Raw genomic sequence first — 18,564 nt, 5'->3', positions numbered from 1 at the left:
GCCAAATTCCCTTAGAGCTAAATTTTTAGACCTAAATGACATTGCTACCTCAGAATTTTAATATCACATGCTTTTACATAGAAAACAAATTTAATTACTACGGGACCCAACATTTATATTTAATGCTAACCGACGGCCTACTACAAAGAGTAGCCTAACTAATTTCGTTATTTCGTTTACTTTTATCCAATAAGATGAAAATATTACCACAGTTCCACTTACTGCTACACCCTTATGATGAAATTTAGCCTCGTTTAACCTGAATACATAACTTTAGCAAATATTACAAGCAAAAAATAGAATTACTTTTACACTCTTAGGGTGGATCATGTTTTATTCGTGCAGAATATTAACTTGATTTGCGATTTCTGGGATACTGGCATTACACAGCTCACTAAAGTGAATAGCAAATTTCTGATGGTATCACTTGCTTTCCAGAATGGGAATTTGACCAGGCCTTTTAAAACTTTTTGTCAGATTCTAACTGGACCTCTTCCATTCTTTCATTCATCTTTGAAATATAGAACAGAGCAACATGCATGCTTTCACTGCGTTCATGATAAAACAAATCCACTCATAACTCAGCGATCCATTAAATGTATTTTTTAGCAGAGCATCAGCTTTGAGAGGGACTGATTCATGGCACCGATGCGAAGTGCAATAATGACAATTATGTCTGTGTCCAACGTGCTCCCAGAGCAATCATCAGCGGGCTTTCTAGCTCTTTTGTGCAAACGCTGACTCGTGAGCGCACTTCAGTAATAATCATCGTACCAAATTACCTCGGTGTCATTACATCCACACGCTCTGGTGAGACTGGCTGTGGCTGCACCGGGCAGGGAGGAGGCGGGGCGCGTGCTTCATTGAGCGCGTGAGACGCGCACCTCCCCGAACACTCTGGCCGGGCTGCTGTGCGTGATGCTTCTCGCGAGCAGCGCATACCGCACAACGTCATTCGGTGCATAATGGACACTGGGACGATGAGACAATGAAGGACGAACTCGAAGGGATTTCGAGGCCCTGCGTCGTGCCAACAACCCGCAAGATGTAATGTACCTGGGAAACAAGCGAGAGTGGGCGGTGGGGTGATTTTATACAGGATATGTTTGTAGCCTGTTTGCTGCTGCAAGGATGGGTTCACAGGTTGTGCAAACGCTACGCCAAGGGGTCTGGGCTTCACTGACCGGTGGATGGTATCATGACCCAGACCAGAATAAATTCAACAACTCGTGCCATCTCTATTTATGGCTGTTTTTGCTAATGTTGCCTCTTTCTCTACATTTGGTAAGTAGCCCTGCGTGTCGCAGGCCGACCGTCCTGTACTCACCAATGAGATGCATCATGAATATGAGTCGGCTGTTAAACAATCGTTCAGATTAAGCGAAATATGTCTAAAATATGGACACGCACCGGACCACAGTGTGCTTGCGGTCTACACATTATTCGGAAACATAAGTCCCGTCTCCTATATGGCCACCTGGTGTTGTCGCATTTTCTCCGCATACTGTACAGGTGATGGACGCATGTTACAATCTAGGTACCGCTGCAGTTAGCCATCGGGTCATGCTTTATGACAGTGAAAGGCATATGTTTTTGAACAGTTTTCCACGATGCGAATGCAATTACATGTAAAAACGACACATCTATATAGATTTTAATTGACACACATTTCACAGTCCTTGAGTGAAAACTGACGGCGCCATACAGACCTGTCCTGCTCACTAACTGGCAGCTTCAAAGGGCCCATATAGAGAAGAGCCGCCCTTAATAGTCCACTGCACTTAAAAAAAGTCTAACATAATAATATTATTCTCACCATTTATAAAACAAATCCGGTATTGAATTTATAATTAGAATTAAAATATATATATATTATTTAATATATTCTTAAAACTACTGTATAGCCAGTCTGCAACAGTGTATTGATTATAACCCAGCATTTTTTATTGTTGTTTCTACATGTTCTCTTTCTAAACTAAAATCACATTTTCTTTATGGAGTATGTATTTATATATCAAAGTATTTAAATCTCTGACCCACTTTGAAGAAAGGCTTGGACCATTTTTTTCTGATGGTGCCATTGAGAGGTCCTTTTTGTGTGTGTGTGTGTGTGTGTGTGTGTGTGTGTGTGCCTGCATGTCTTCTCTATTACTGTCCAGGCTCTTCCACCCACTACCCTGGTCCTCAGTATATACTGCACCTCAGTGACAGTTATCTTCATCCTCATAAAGATGGTCAATTATCGCCTTCACTTGATGTTTGATGAAGGTGACATTGTAGCCCAAAATAGTGTGTCTGACATCAGCAAAGATGCAGACAAGAAAAGTGATGCCTCTGATTCCTGTCTTCCAGCCACTTTGAGGTAAAACTTTATAGTGTCATAACATTGTCATAACTTTCCTTTCTCAATTATGGAATAAAATTCATATCCTGTGTTTAAAAACTGCGATGATCATGTACCACTGAGATGTTTTCAACAAAAACTAATGCTGCTAGCAGCTCTTTTTGTCCTTTGCACAACTTCAGTTTTTTGTGTTTTGTCTCTGTGTGTCAGACTGCTCTAAGACGTTTAATGCTCTGCAGTAACATTTCATTTACCTTCAGGAAAAGCAGCACAGCCCCTGATAGTGTTGCTATGACAGTGCTGACTAGAAACAGGCCAAGTCCAGTTATCCAAGTCACTGTAAAACAGACTGAAACAGAGCCTGGTCTGATTGGGGTGAGTTATTGTTCTTTAATTAACAAAGTGACCACTAAGTATACTGTTCAACAAGTAAGATGCAACTGGAAATCCATCAAGTGGAGCTCAATGCTATTATTTTTTATTTTATCTCGATAAACTGTTCAGGAGTACACAAAGGAGGATTTCAAGAACACAGACGGTATGTAATATTCATAAAACTACATTAAACATGGCACTAGAGCTCCTCACAATTCTCAATGGGTCTTTTGCATTTTCAGCACAATGCAATGCGGCTTTGCTTTTATCTTTGAGATCTACTAGAGCGTGACAACTTTCTGGTGATTTTGACCGGTTCTAAATCTGGTGGTTTGAGTTGGCATGCATGACTAAAACATTCTTTTGACATGGTAATAAATTAGAAACTATCCAATCCTGGATGATTTTATTTTTATAACACCCCTCATTTTATAATCATGGTCCAAATGGCTTCCTGAAACAGTAGTTTTGGTGAGAATCTTTAATGCAATAGAGCATAACAAAAATCAAGCAGTATGATTCATGATTCATTTTCAACTTAATTCAAGTGTATAAACTTATGTATTATTATGGATGTTATGTGATATATAGCTAGTACCATATCCTGTAAGGTTAAGGATCATTAAATTAGATGGTTTGAAAATTGGTGCCATGTGTAACTTTTGTAGGCCAAGATGACATTCCCTCTCAAAAGACCTCAAAGGAAAGAACTGAGCCCGAGGAGAGAATTACCCCTGAAGACAGATTCAGCCCCTGTACTGACCAGTCAGCCCCACTCTTACAAGGAGAGCAAAGACAGCCAACCCATGGGGACATGGCTGATGAAGGCCTGCCCCCATCTACTGGCAGTGAGGAGAGCGAAGAAGAACCAGAGGAGGAGAAACCACCGTATCCTGACCCTAACAACAACAACAACAACAGCCCCTCCCCAGAGTTCACTCAAGAAGATCAGGAGGAACAGAAGCCAGAGCAGGTTTACTGCTCGGATGAAATTTCTGTGGTGCAGGTTGACAACTCAAGTTCATCAGCACCCCTGGATGGGAGTGACACAGTGAAGATCATCATCACAATGAGCTGTGACCCACAGATGGCAGCTGAGCTGGAGGAGTCAGTCAAGTTGAGCATCCGGGAATCGACCCAGTGTCACCTGGCTCAGAGAGATACGGTGGCAGCAGGAGACGGCCCCATCAAAGTCCCCATCATCACTTTTGATTTGCCCCATGATGACAGAGAAGTGTGCGACAAAGACCAAAAAAGCGAGTCACCCATCTTTACAGAGAAGTCTGCTCAGCAAGAGTCTCCGGATCACGAAATGCTTGTTGCTGATGAGACAGTTAACTCCACCTCCCCTCAAAACCTCCAGGAAGAACAGACCAATGAGGATAAGGAGGAGAATCCTAGTCCACATTTGACTAATAACAGTTCTTCTAGAATCGATGTTAACTCCCATCCTGATGAAAATTACCCCTCCCTGCAGAGGTCAGACAATGATGGATTCTTGCAGATCCCTTCAGGGTTCAGGAGGGTTGGAGCAGGTGGAAGGACACATGTAAGGGGGCTCAGCATTGACAGTGGGAGGGATGCTGTCCTGATTGGCCATCGGGCCAAAGACAGGTTCCATACCATGACCTCCTCCAAGTCGGATTTAGAGGCCAAAGAGGGCCAACTGCCCAATGATTCTAACTTTGTGGAGTTTGTATCACTCTTGGAGTCTCTCAGTGGTACCAGAGGTAGTGGAGAGAAGCAGACAGAAGATGTATTGAAAGAGGAGAAAGCTGAAAAAGAGGGTCAGTATATACTCTGAATTTTTTTTTTGTTTTGGTGTATAGAACCAAATCATGTGGTCTGAACATGTCAGCAGATGACTGCATTGTTTGATATTTCCTTTGGAATTATGTTAATAGCTTATTCTGATCAGAAGCTCTGGGTGGTAGTTAATGGATAAGTAGTTTATCAGTGTGCTATCTAGAGATTTAATTTTAGTATCACAAATATTCACTGTCTAATAATTTTATAGATATATTGTTTCTTACAAAGTTGTTAGTACTGTGTTCTTTTGATGTCTATGACTTTTTCTGGTTGTGTTTTCAGCAAGCAGCTGATTTGTAGCTCTGCCTTTGGGGTTCCTTTAGTACCTTTAGGGTTGTATTGAAAAGGCGGCAAGACTCCTGTTTTATACGTTACTTATAACTTTGCAGAAAACGTGTTGATGACGGACATCAATTTTACATTTACAGCGACATTTAGGGGCTTTAGCACATGCTCTTATCGACTTACAAAGTCATCTAGTGCAGCTGTTTCGTGTTATATAATCTAATTAAGATTATATACAGTTGATTTGAACTATAATCTAACTGTCAATACCCAAGAGTGCAGAATATTACTCAGCCTGCAAGTTTGACCACAACCTTAATCGTCTATTGTGCAGCCTAGTTTTGGTGTGATTTGAGACTATTACTGTTGTTGTTGATCCTGTTGTTCCCTAAAGAGTCCACAGTGGCCACGAAGAACTTAGAAAACAAAGAAATGCTGGGACAGCAAGGGCGTCCAAACCCTCCACACACTTTGACTACAGACACACTGCGCACTTTTCCAGAGAAACTGATCCCTATAGTGTCTCCTGATAGGTAGGAACTACTTTTCTGATGGATTTTTAAACTATACATGTATAGAGCTTTGGAACGATCATCTCAGTGGCAAACTAGTAAGATACCATTTTTATACAGATTCTTCCAATTTAGTCATAATCTCGGGAATTCCAGGAATACTGGCTGTTGTTCCCATATGAATCCTAGCAGCTGGACTGTGCTTTCACCGCTCTCTGGGCTGTAGGGCTTAATATTGAGGCTTACATTGTAATTCCAATTCCAATAACACAGCAGTGCAACTCTGAGAACCCTGTCCACTGTGTGCCTTTGCAGCCCCCAGACGGATAAAGATAGGGACCCGGACTATGACTCACTGCCCTCTCAGACATCGCAGTCCGAGAGCTCCATGCTGCAGGTCATCTGTAGACCAGAGGCAACATCCAAGGAGGAAGCGTACACCTTTCACACAGTCCACAGTGAGTGAAAAACGAACAAAAATACCAATGCCCGAATGAAGACAAGCTGCAGAAAGTCATTTCTCTTTTCATTTCACTCCTAAATGAGGAACTGGCCTAAAAGAAAATGGGACGATGTTTTTCAGGAGACAGGCCTCGAAGGCTGTATAATGAAAGAGCATTAAATTTACCTCTTGGAGCCGAACTCATCACGGGCAACATATGGTATGATGACAAGCCTTGGGACGTGGTGCCAACTTTCATTTCATTTCATTCATACTAAAATGTTAATGCTAGTTGTAATCGTTCATCAGAATCACCATTACTTGTATGTTAATTGTAAAATGTGAGTCACTGCTCCTAGTTAAACCACTGAGCCATCATTTCTAGTTAAACAATTTAAATTCCATTCTTCTCTTTGGTGTGCCAGTGATCTTCTTTCCACGTCCTCGAACTCCGAGTGCCAGGATGGTTTAGTGGGTGGTCACTCGGACTGCCCGTTCCAGCGCCGGATCACTCCAGCTCACCGTCTCCGCCCCCGGAGGACCCACCCAGAGATCTTTCAGGCAAGACAGAACCTTCAAAAGATCATGCCTTTTAAGAACTTCTATAGTTCTTAGTAGGACTTCTATATTTCTAAGAATGTCAATGTGTTTTTAGAAGGGTTCACATTGTTTCATGCAATATAATGCAAAAGTAAAAAACAACCGACACGATAAATAAAAGATCTGTTAGCTACAGAGCAGCTCTAATACTAAACTAGAATTTTTACAACCTGAGCAGTTTTAGAGAAGTAACATTTGAATAACTGACATTAGCATGATACATTTTAGTGTGGCTTCACTGTTTTGCTGCAGGAGGAAGACTCTCTCAATGAATCCTCTGACACATCTACTCAGGAAAAGCCCTCCCGGAAGCTGTACTACAAGCTCAAAATTTTTCCCGGGAAATGGGTCAACATCTTGTATGATCGGCTGACCTTGATGTCACTGTTTGACAGGTCAGAAATTCACTGTTTTGATGTTAATTTGCACATACAGCATTTGTAAGGGAGATAAACATGAATGATTTTTGCAGGAATCAGGACGTGATTGAAAACATGGTGGCAGTGTTCCTAGCCTTCCTGGTCGCTTTTCTGGGCTTTGTGCTCCTTAACCATGGCTGCTTCAAAGACTTTTGGGTTTTCCAGTTTTGCCTTGTCATCGCAAGCTGTCAGTACTCCTTACTGAAGGTAATGTAGCAATCAGTGTTTTATGTATGTAAATTGCAATACTGCCGGGAAATAAACTTGTTCATGTTTTGCAGAGTGTTCAACCAGATGCAGCGTCACCTACACATGTGAGTTTCACAGGAATGAACAGAAAAGCACTGCATTTAGTGGGGTTTTAGTGGGTATTTAATATAAATTTAGTGGGTATTTAGTGGGTTTCACTGTGTACTCATGACCCTGTGTTGGCTGTTCTTTACAGGGACATAATCAAGTCATTGCCTACAGTCGAGCTGCCTATTTCTGTCTGTTCTGTGGCCTTATTTGGATCCTGGAGTCATTGCTGAAAAGATCAGACCTTCCTGTGTCCACCATGTACGGTGTTACAATTGTAATGTCAGACGCCCTTCAGTTTGTTCAGGATGTTTTAATCGGTAAGTGTAGGGTTTAATGGAGCAAAAGTTAATGTATGCACTTTATGGTACATCTGGAAGCTAATGACATGAAAGTGCAGTACGTAATATGACTCTGCTAAGCAAAATGTAAAAAATGATACTTGCTCGTTTAGGAGAGGATGAAGAGGGTATTACAAATGATGAAGCATGAGTGTACGTGTGTGTTGAGTGTTGTCAATGTCTAATTTACCTTTTTATTTTGTTAAGGGTTTACGTACTGCTTCCCGATAAGCTTTCTTCTTGGTCTTCTCCCACAAATCAACACCTTCATAATTTACTTCTTAGAACAAATTGACATGCACTTTTTTGGCGGGACAGGTTTGTATCATTTATCATCATTTATCATGACTTAGCGAATTTGTTATACAGTTTAAGGAAATGAAAACAGTTGCTTAAAATTGATTGTGCTTTTTTGTGCTTAGCTGCAACCGGACTCTGTTCAGCCTTCTTCTCTATAATGAGGAGTCTAATGGCATTAACTTTACTATATGGATTCTGCTTCGGTGCTCTGAAGGTATTGTAAGATTAAATCAAAAGCATATTATTATTTTAAAAGAGTTGTAACTGTATGCAGCATGTATTTCCGTTTCTCCCCATTTGGAGACATCACAGGTAAAAACGAAATTCTAAAACATAACCATAAATCAAATAGGTCCCATAGGCCTTTATGGGATCTCAGAGGGATCTCTCTCTGGGATCTCAGAGGGAAATTGTAAGTTAATGTGGATGCCTGCATGTTTCATGCATGCAGAAAGTGTCCAAAGATGGAGTAGAATTGCCAATGTTGAAAAATACCTGACCCACCAAGTTCAGATCGTATTGTTATCGAACATACTTGACCCCGCAAGTTCAGATTGTACTCTTATCGAACATACTTGACCCCGCAAGTTCAGTTGGTGCTCTTATCGAACACACCTGACTCTTCAAGTTCACATCAAGCCCTTATCGAACACACCAGATCAAAAAGCAGTTTTGGTAATTACTCAGTTGTCATGGTTCATGCGTCCATGGTCTCATGTTGTCTGAACCACAGGAACCGTGGGACGAGCAACATATCCCGGCCCTGTTCTCAGGGTTTTGTGCCCTGCTGGTGGTTCTGTCTTACCATCTCAGTCGACAAAGCAGTGACCCCTCTGTGCTGGTGTAAGAATTCACAATTGATTTGCAGTCATTTTGCTATAATATTACATCATCATATGCAGACAGTACACAAATTGAACATTGCGCACCTTCTGATGAATACATATGACTGTGTTTTGTCACTCAGCTCTTTGATTAAGTCCAAACTGATGCCAGCTCTAGTGAATGGTGTGATGGAGGAGGAGGGTGCGGAGAGCACAGATCCTCTTCCGGACAAGCTCGGCCGCTCGGTGGTGAGGGCTGGTATTGTTTATGCTCATCTATGAGGGCTGGAATAATTATAAAATCAACAAATAAAATGTGTTTCCTCGTGGAGCGGTCCCCCCACTTCTTCCTCTTCTTCTGTTACAGAGGGAGATTTTGCTCTCGGATCTGTTTATCTGCTCCATTGCTTCAGTCTTAACGTTTGCAGTCACGGCCAGTACAGTCTTCCTGTCCTTAAGGGTGAGTTTTACAGAAAAACCGAGACAATAAACAAAACAAAAAATAATTAATAAAGCATTTTAGAACATGTCAGGGTCATGCAGTAGCAGTGGACAAAGAGGAAACATTGTCAGGGCTACAGTTGCGTCTTTGTGACTGGATGCTACCAAACTTCCAACGAACCTGTCTGTGCTTCAACCACAGCCCTTTGTCAACATAGTGCTGTATGCCCTGGCGGCGACTGTGGGGTTTGTCACCCACTACCTCCTCCCTCAGCTGCGGAAGCACCACCCCTGGCTGTGGATCTCCCACCCTGTGCTTAAGAGTAAGGAGTACTCCCAGTTTGAACCCAGCGGTGAGTGTCACCCTTTCCTGCATCTTCCACGCTTAAACGTGTTTTACAACCCATGACATAATTTAGCTGCATTACAAGGTCATGATTTAGGAATTGATTTAGCTACATTATGCTTAACCATACCTGACCACTTCTCTCTCTAGACCACAGGTGGCATGCAAAAAAATTTAATTTTATTGTTAGCTTTTAGTAATACATTTATATGCAAAAATATGTATGCGTCTCAAATTTGGCACCATTACCTCAGCAATGCAGTGTCTGATTGTACATATCCGCTCTTCAGAGGACGCTCAGTTGATGTGGTTCGAGAGGCTGTATGTGGGGCTCGTGAGCTTTGAGAAGTATATCGTCTACCCTGCCATTGTCCTCAGCGCCCTCACCACTGACGGCTTCGCCCTGAGCCGCAGGACAAAGCTGGGCACCCAGTAAGTATCTGAGCAGTGGTGGACTATAAAGCGCCGTAGATTGCACTCATGTTTTATGCAGTTTACCATAGTTAAGAGCAAAGACTTGCAAAATGGAGCTAGTTATGTGATTTCAGCTAGCTATGTGATTTCAGCTAGCTACATGATTTCTGCTAGCTATGTGATTTCAGCTAGTTATGTGATAGTCATGTAATTCAGAGGCCGGAAATGATTGTCCTGCTCCTGTAGTTGTTGTTAGCGCTGATGTTAGCGCTGCTAGTCGTGTCAGAGGCTTCCCGGCCTTGCTGACGCCTCTGTGCTTTGCTTGTGTGTGTCTGGCGCCCCTATACCTGAGTGGCTCAGGCGTCTGTGTCTCGCTCCAGCTGTGATGTCTTGTTGATGACAGTTGCTGGGATGAAGCTCTTGCGATCCTCCTTCTGCAATCCCAGTTACCACTTCCTCACGCTCATCTTCACCATCGTCTTCTTCGAGTTTGATTACAGCAGGGCATCTGAGACCTTACTACTCAACTTCTTCATAATGTCCATAGTCTTCCACAAGGTAAATGAAGCCACTCTACAGGGTATACATATAAAACAGTGTATAATTACGGCGTGTGTGTGTGTGTGTCTGTAAGAGAGAGAGAGAGAGAGAGTGTTGTACAGTTTATCTTGCTGTCCCATCAGCGACATGGTGCAAAATGTTCAATGCTGTGTTTTAGGAGTGAGACCATTAGGCCTCTTAAACAAAAGGTCAATCAAACTTTTCAGAACTTCCCCATGCAGCATGAAGTCCTGCTGCTGTTGACGCTACACCACTTCTTTGCTAAGTGATGAAGTGCTGCTGGTCTCGTTTCAGTACTGGCATTGAAAGCGCTAAGATAATAGCCTCTGTTGTACCGCGATTGTGAGTCCCAACAGGCCTTTGTTTTGTATCCAGCTCTGGGAACTCCTCCATAAACTGCACTTCATTCTGGTCTACATCGCTCCGTGGCAGATAGCATGGGGGAGTGCCTTTCATGCCTTCGCACAGCCCTTCGCTTTACCGCGTATCCTTACAACCCTGCCCTTCAAAACCGAGCTGAAAAAAAAACACGTACCTCAGGAAAATACATCGCCTCTGTTACTGTTACTGGTAGTGTTTTGGTTTAATGCCTCACGGCCTTCTTTAGCGGAAAGGTTTGAGGCAGCGTCCTTAACGGGACGGGCACAGATTCGGCCATGCTGCTGCTGCAGACCCTGGTCACCACGCTCTTTTACACACCGCTCAGCCCCTTCCTGGGCAGCGCCATCTTCATCACCTCCTACCCACGGCCCGTCAAGTTCTGGGAGAGGAACTACAAGTAAGACCCCCCCTGTTTTAGATAGACACAGACTTAATGGATGGTTACGCCCAGTTACATGTTTGTGGTTAATAATTAAATTGAACTTGAAACCATGGCTTGAGCTGGACTGATGCTGGTTTGATGCTGGTGTAGCATATGTCTTTATAGGAAACATTGCTGCTTAAATCTGAACACTGATTTGTAAAGGTTCATATCACCACCTTTCCATTCACTCCTCTGCTCTCTTCATTTGCAGCACGAAACGCATCGATAACTCCAACAGCAGACTGGTGTCTCAGGTCAACAAGGAGATTGGTGATTAACATCTTAATGTTTCATCAGATACTTGCATTGTATTGATAAAATGAGGCCCCTGTTTAGTAATCAGCATGAATATCCCTTTCTGATGTTGTTTCAGCATTAAACTGATTCATATTCAATCCATTATGGCTAAAAAATGCATTCAATATAAATAATAATGAGTTGTACACCCTCCAGGCTGCGATGACAACAACCTGAACTCCATCTTCTATGAGTACCTGACACGTTCGCTGCAACACACCCTGTGTGGAGATCTGCTGCTGGGCCGGTGGGGCAACTACAGTGCGGGCGACTGCTTCATCCTGGCCTCAGACTACCTCAACGCCCTCGTGCACCTCATTGAGGTTGGCAACGGCCTTGTCACCTTCCAGCTGAGAGGCCTGGAGTTCAGGGGTAAGACCGCCCTGCAAAGCTGTAAAATCACCCTGTACTACACTGCAAAGCTGTAAGATTACCCTGTACTACACTCCAACTGTAAGATCACCCTGTACTACACTCTAAAGCTGTAAGATTACCCTGTACTACATTCCAAAGCTGTAAGATCACCCTGTACTACACTCTAAAGCTGTAAGATCACCCTGTACTACACTGCAAAGCTGTATGACCACCCTGTACTACACTCTAAAGCTGTAAGATCACCCTGTACTACACTCCAACTGTAAGATCACCCTGTACTACACTCTAAAGCTGTAAGATTACCCTGTACTACACTCCAACTGTAAGATCACCCTGTACTACACTCTAAAGCTGTAAGATTACCTGTACTACATTCCAAAGCTGTAAGATCACCCTGTACTACACTCTAAAGCTGTAAAATCACCCTGTACTACACTGCAAAGCTGTAAGATCACCCTGCACTACACTCTAAAGCTGTAAGATCACCTTGTACTACACTCTAAAGCTGTAACCTGGACTTTCAGTCCCATTATTTTTAAAAACTTCTTTTTAAATTCTTATTATTCACTTTAAATATTTCTTTAGAAAGTCTAGTATAACACTGATTTCATTCCTAATATTTGGCACTGGCGTGTTAATTCAAAACGTAATCCTGGCCATTTTGACCTCTTTGGTTCCACTGAGCCAGACCGGTCCGGTAACATCCTGTCCGCCCCCCCCGTCAGGCACCTACTGTCAGCAGCGGGAGGTGGAGGCGATCACGGAGGGGGTGGAGGAGGACGAGGGCTGCTGCTGCTGTGAGCCGGGCCACCTGCCCCACGTGCTCTCCTGCAACGCCGCCTTCAACCTGCGCTGGCTGGCCTGGGAGCTCACCACCACCAAGTACGTGCTGGAGGGCTACAGCATTAGCGAGAACAACGCGGCCACCATGCTGCAGGTGTACGACCTGCGCAAGCTCCTCGTCACCTACTACCTGAAGGTACCACGGCATCATCGCTGCGGCTTTATTTCAATTCTGTTTGCGTATCTGTTTGTATGTTTATGTTAGTGTAGTGACTGAACTGGTGCCATACCCAGACTTTTGGCTTGTGGTGCAGTACTAACTGCTTCCTTTAGTTGCTTCGTGACGTTTCCGCCAGCCGTCCTGCAGCACAGCATCTGTTCCTCTGTCATGCTCTTCTTACCTTCAGAGTATCATCTACTACGTGGTGATCAGCCCCAGGCTGCAGGCGTGGCTTAGGGAGCAGGCCATGGAGGAGGCCCTGCAGCCCTACAGCAAATGGCACCACATCGAGAGGGACCCGGCGGTGTTCAGCGTCAAGATCGACGAGGATTACGTCCACTGCCTCCAAGGGGTGACCAGGGCCAGCTACTGCAACGTCTACCTGGAGTGGATCCAGCACTGCGTCGGCAAAATGGAGGAAGTGAGACGGTGTTATTTTTTTGCACTCAGTGTTCATTATGGTATTGATTATTGACTGATTGATTAATCAGTCAGTTACCAGAATATTGCACTGTGTTTATATCAGTGTGTCATCTTCAGGAATGTTTCAAACTATGGCTTTAATATTGGCCCTAGCAAGCCACTGCAACAAAAAGTCTGTTATATGCTTCAAGAATGGAAAATGATTTCTCATAAATCATAAATTGTAAGGTCAATACAAAAATGTGTAAACCTTTACAGCAGTGTAATTTACTGCTCTTAAGAAACCAATCAATGAAATGTTGGCTTGCAGCCTCTGATGTAGTTTGTTCTGATTGTTCTGAGTCTGATTAGTGTTTTAAGGCCTAGAAACATTTTGGCATTCATTTGTGGCATCAATGTTGTTGTGTGTGCCCAGCCAGTGGAGTGCGATGAGGATTCTGCCCTGGTCACACTGTGTTTTGCTCTGTCTGTGCTGGGCAGGAGGTCACTAGGCACAGCCTCCCATAACATGTCTAACAGGTAGACTCTTCAAGCTGGGAAATTGTAATGTTCATCTCTGGTAGCTTTTATATTGTACATTGCCTAGTTTCTTTGATTGCATGATAAACAAACAAAGTTATACCTCAAAGTGACCTCAAGGTGGAAACATTAACCTTTTGACACCCTTAAAATGGTTTCCTTTGTAGCTTGGAGTCCTTCTTGTATGGCTTTAACACCTTATTTAAGGGAGACTTCCGCATTGCGACCAAGGACGAGTGGGTCTTCTCCGACATGGATTTGCTGCAGAAGGTGGTGGCACCTGCTGTGCGGATGAGCTTGAAGCTTCACCAGGTAGGAACAAGAACACTGGAGGAACGTGGCACCTCTGCTGGGAAGGCAGATGAGGGGGAAGTGAAACCAGGTCAGCAGCCAATCAAAACGTTATACACACAGACATATATGGTCTCATAATTTTTGGTTTGGCACCACTAGACTGTCTGGATTGTTGGCATGACAGTTAGTAGACAGAAAGTTGGCACTTCAGGGGCAAATTTACTTCATGTTAGTATCTATAAATCCGACAAATTTAAGGTGATTATCATATTCGACAGACAAGCTGAATGGACAAGAAAACAGGTTTGGAAATAGCATATAACGTAATTCCTGCTTACCGTAACTTACCATGCGGATTTTGAAATGTGAATGTAGTGGCATCTGGTCATATAATCTCTGTGAACATTGGTAGGACCACTTCACAAGCCTGGAGGAGACCGAGGAGCCGGCCGTGCTTTACGAGGCCATCACAACGTACAGGAGCAGCCTGGTGATCTGTGACGAGAGTGACCCCGCCTGGCGCAAAGCGGTACTGTCAAGCCGGGACACGCTTCTTACCCTGCGTCACATGGTGGACGATGGCACTGACGAATACAAGATCATCATGCTCTACAAACGCTACCTCAGCTTCAAAGTCATCAAGGCAAGAGCCCCGAGCTCCATTTCCCTGATCTTCTTTTTCTGATTCATCATAACCACACAGTGTGAGGAGTACATATGTATGTTTGCTGACAGGAGTCCCATAGAGAATGACCTGCTGCTCTCATTAGAGTACAAATGGTAGTTTTCCTTCACGTCCCTTGTTAGCGACCGTACTCTGAGAGAAAGGAAACACCAAGCGCTAGCGCTCCATGTCCCTGACGTCGCCCTGTTCCCGCTGTTTCTCACGCAGATCAATAAGGAGTGTGTGCGGGGGCTGTGGGCGGGCCAGCAGCAGGAGCTGATCTTCCTGCGGAACCGCAACCCCGAGCGCGGCAGCATCCAGAACTCCAAGCAGGCCCTGCGCAACATGATCAACTCGTCGTGCGACCAGCCGCTGGGCTACCCCATGTTCGTGTCCCCCCTCACCACCTCCTACATGGGCACGCACACGCAGATGAGGAGCATCTGGGGCAGCGCGCTCAGCGTGGAGAGCATCCGCGCCTGGTTCTTCTCCAGGTGGCTCCGGTGGGTGTGGCCCAGGTCCGGCTCGCCCGGCGTCCCGCCGCGCCCTCCTTTCGCTGATCCTCCCGTTTGTGCCTTCTCCTCCTCTTCTCCTCAGGGTGAGGAAGGACAACCTGACCAGCTGTAACAGTGGCGTGAACATGGAAGACGTGGACTGTGCTGGTTCGTCCATGAGCCAGACGCACAACTCCATGACGTCCCAGAGTCTGAGTCTGCCCCCCACGCGGCCGCGAAGCTCTCACTCCAGACACCACAGCACAGGTTTGACCTCCCGGCCCGGCCAAAATGGCAGTCGGACATCTCTAAATACACATGCACACACAACCTTTAAAAAAGACAGCACAGAAAAATCTTTTGTGTCTGTTGTGCTCCCCCTGCAGGTAGACGGGAGTACCGCAGCCGGTCAGTGCAGCCTCAGGGCCAGCGGCCACCTGTTACCAGCCGCTCGGGGCCGATCCTGGACGGCCAGCAGGGCTCGCGCGGGCAGGGCCTGGCACGGGGCCTGTCCAACAGCCAGCTGTCCTTCAACACGTCCTCCATCGCCTCCGTCTTTTCGCAGGCACCCCAGCTGACGGGGACCGCACCTGCGCCCGCCAGCCAGCAGCGTTCGGGCCACGCCTCCTCCTCCAGCTCCACCCTCAGCCTGCTGTTCGGCAAACGCAGCTTCTCCAGCGGCCTCGTCATCTCCGGACTGTCCGCCGCCGAGGGGGGCAACACCAGCGACACGCAGTCGTCCAGCTCGGTCAACATCGCCCTGGGGCCGTCCGTGCGATCTGCCAGCCGCGCTACACAGGTACGCCAGTACGGCACCATGGAAGGGCTTGGAATTAGTCAACCGCGAAGAATTGCATGATGACTTACTATATGCCTTGGGCATGCAAAGAAAAACTTTGTTTCTGCCCTATTTAATTTTTATGTTATATATATATATATATATATATATATATATATATATATATATATATATATATATATATATATATATATATATATATATATATGTTTTTTTTTTTCTTATTGTGAGGTCTTGGAACAATTGGAAAAATTAAATAAAACAGGCCACTGTCTGTTCTTTGCTAAGAACTCTTTTGACAGCTCAGTACACAGTTAACAGGGCACGAAGGTTAGGCCCTTAGGTCTTCAGAAACCTCAACCTACATTAACACACAGGAAAAGGGTCATTCACATGGAGACGTCATCAAAATGACGTCAGCATTCTTATAACAACCTGATATCTACAGTATAGGAAAATGTGAGTTACATGTACAATGAATTCAAGGAAGAATATATTTTTTTATAATTATTTATTTATTGTAAATTGTATTTATATCATTCAAGAAGTGCAAAAATTTTATCTACAGATTCAAACAATTTTTTTTTAGCATTTATTAACACTCAAGTACTCTCAATCAACTGATGTCACCTTTTACTATCAAATAAACTATTGCATAATATACGAGTGCTATCCGACTCCATCTGCTTATAGGCCTTGGAATGAGACACATGACTTGTAAAGGGACTTTATTAGAGTAGCCAGTGTTTATAAACTTAAAGTCTTCTTTGTTCTTACCAGTGGACCTCAGAGGCCTATGAGAGTATAGATGCGTCCTCCACGGCAGCCACAGGGCCCAAGGAGAACGTGGGGTCAGGCAGCCCTGCCTGCGGCCACAGCACGGACGGAAGCCAGGAGGACTCGGCTTTCCTCGAGGCACCGGAGCAGAAGGTCCCCTGAGCCATGCCACGCCCCCCCTGAGTCAGGCCATGCCCCCCTGAGCCATGCCACGCCCCCGAGCCACACCCCACCTCCTGCCTCCCGTCAGCATGCCCTCGCACCCCGCAAGACATTTTTAAAACCAAAACAAAGATTTTCCATTCAAGGGGACAGAAGTCCTGGAGCGGTCAAGACTGAAGCTGTGGGGCAAAATCTTGTACTGCCATTTCCACATTTGTCTTTTATTTTTACTGTACACCATTTCAGATTCTTGGTTAGAAACTTGATGCTCACTGTGTTGTGTGTTATGTGTTTTTTTTAAGCTATTAGCATAAAGCAGGGGTACTCAACTGGCGGACCGCGGTCCGGATCCGGACCCGAACACAGTCCTGTCCGGACCCAATCTCATTCCTGATTAACTGGATGCGGACCAAAACAAAACCGTAGCATTTATTTCAGGGCTATTGAAAAAACACTCCGTCACGAGTGTTACGTTTGTCACCCCCGCTCAACAACTTACGTTTCGTGCGGCGAAAATGACGTAATCGCTGTGGCTCCGCGTGTGCGCGAGTGCCTCGCGCGCTGTCGGTTCGAGAGGTCGTGCACCTCTCGAATTTTGTAACTTCGCGCCGCGCTTCAGCGCAATGAACAAAGTCATGTTTGCTGGGTTCATACACCTTTATAAGGTGGAATTAAAGCACTTGTACGTCACTTTCAAGGTCCATTTCAATATTTCCCAGCATGTTAAACATAATTAAGTTAAATATTTATACATATACTCGAAATAATTCGCTTTTTATCACATTATTTAATGGTTGTTTATTTAAAAAACGCCCAATCTTCACGTCTTCACGTTCTCTCATGTTTCGTCCTGGAATTACAAGAGGCTCGTATTTGTTAACCTAATACAAGAGAACTATTCAGTCAGACAGCTATTTGTTTTGAAACCAAGTAGTTACAATTTCAAGCATTTTAAAGTACTTTAACCTAAATTCCAGCACTTTTCAAACCTGAAACATATAGCAACATTAAAATTGGTCAGGTAAATGTTCATTCCCCTGTTTTGAGGGGTGTTTCTACCACATATCGTTTCGGACAAAACGCCTATCGTTTCGGAGAACACTGCAGTGACGCTCGCGAAAGTATAAACGCCTCCACCGTTCGCGCACCGACCCGACCCGACCCCCCCCCCCCCCCCCCCCGCGCTCAACAACTTTTTTTTTTTTTTTTTTTACGTTCGCCACCCCCGCCGCACCGGACCTCTGGTCACAGGTATCTGCCAAAATTGGACCGCGGACAAATTTAGTTGAGTACGCCTGGCATAAAGGAATAGTTTGAGTAAAATATTTAATTTATACAAATCGCAGTTTGCATGATGTTTACTGTTGGTCATAAGCTTCCAATGCTTGTTAGCCATGTTAGCCTCAGTGCTAAACATGCAAACTTTGAACACCATATTTTTAGCTAGTCATCTACTTTTGTGCTAAGAAGAAAATCTAAATATATTTAGACTTTCCACCAACCGTTCTTTTGGGTGCCAGAATGGATTGCCCATATGAGCCCATTACTGTTTAGGAGCAGGTGTAGACTCCAGAGCACATGTGGGTCGACCATTCTACACTTCCAACATTCTGACCACAGTTGAAAGTGTTGGTTTTACCTA

At 44.5% G+C, this 18,564-nt stretch overlaps 1 protein-coding gene across 2 annotated transcripts; it reads left to right on the top strand.

The window, feature by feature from the left end:
• The first annotated feature begins 885 nt into the window (after positions 1–885).
• On the top strand, positions 886–18,097 carry pcnx2 (pecanex 2). 2 transcript variants are annotated; one of them, XM_076975649.1, is made up of 34 exons: positions 886–1,284; positions 2,160–2,362; positions 2,605–2,719; positions 2,849–2,882; positions 3,388–4,506; positions 5,208–5,346; positions 5,641–5,783; positions 5,909–5,987; positions 6,193–6,328; positions 6,620–6,762; positions 6,840–6,993; positions 7,068–7,100; positions 7,232–7,403; positions 7,632–7,742; positions 7,847–7,938; positions 8,458–8,567; positions 8,692–8,797; positions 8,916–9,008; positions 9,264–9,342; positions 9,626–9,767; positions 10,130–10,307; positions 10,686–10,794; positions 10,959–11,088; positions 11,327–11,385; positions 11,569–11,784; positions 12,513–12,766; positions 12,978–13,211; positions 13,629–13,732; positions 13,900–14,044; positions 14,439–14,669; positions 14,919–15,193; positions 15,288–15,451; positions 15,571–15,983; positions 16,764–18,097. In XM_076975649.1, the coding sequence occupies exons 1-34, from the start codon at positions 1,132–1,134 to the stop codon at positions 16,920–16,922; spliced, it is 6,027 nt and encodes a 2,008-aa protein (XP_076831764.1). In that variant the 5' UTR covers positions 886–1,131; the 3' UTR covers positions 16,923–18,097. The 2 variants fall into 2 exon arrangements, with proteins under 2 accessions (XP_076831764.1, XP_076831763.1); XM_076975648.1 differs by having other exon boundaries at positions 9,192–9,342.
• The last annotated feature ends 467 nt before the right edge of the window (positions 18,098–18,564 follow it).

This window comes from Brachyhypopomus gauderio, chromosome 15 (assembly GCF_052324685.1).
Source record: "Brachyhypopomus gauderio isolate BG-103 chromosome 15, BGAUD_0.2, whole genome shotgun sequence".
Taxonomy (NCBI): Eukaryota; Metazoa; Chordata; class Actinopteri; order Gymnotiformes; family Hypopomidae; genus Brachyhypopomus; species Brachyhypopomus gauderio.
The sequence above is the reverse complement of the archived record's forward strand: the minus strand, read 5'-3'. Positions and strand labels throughout refer to the sequence as shown.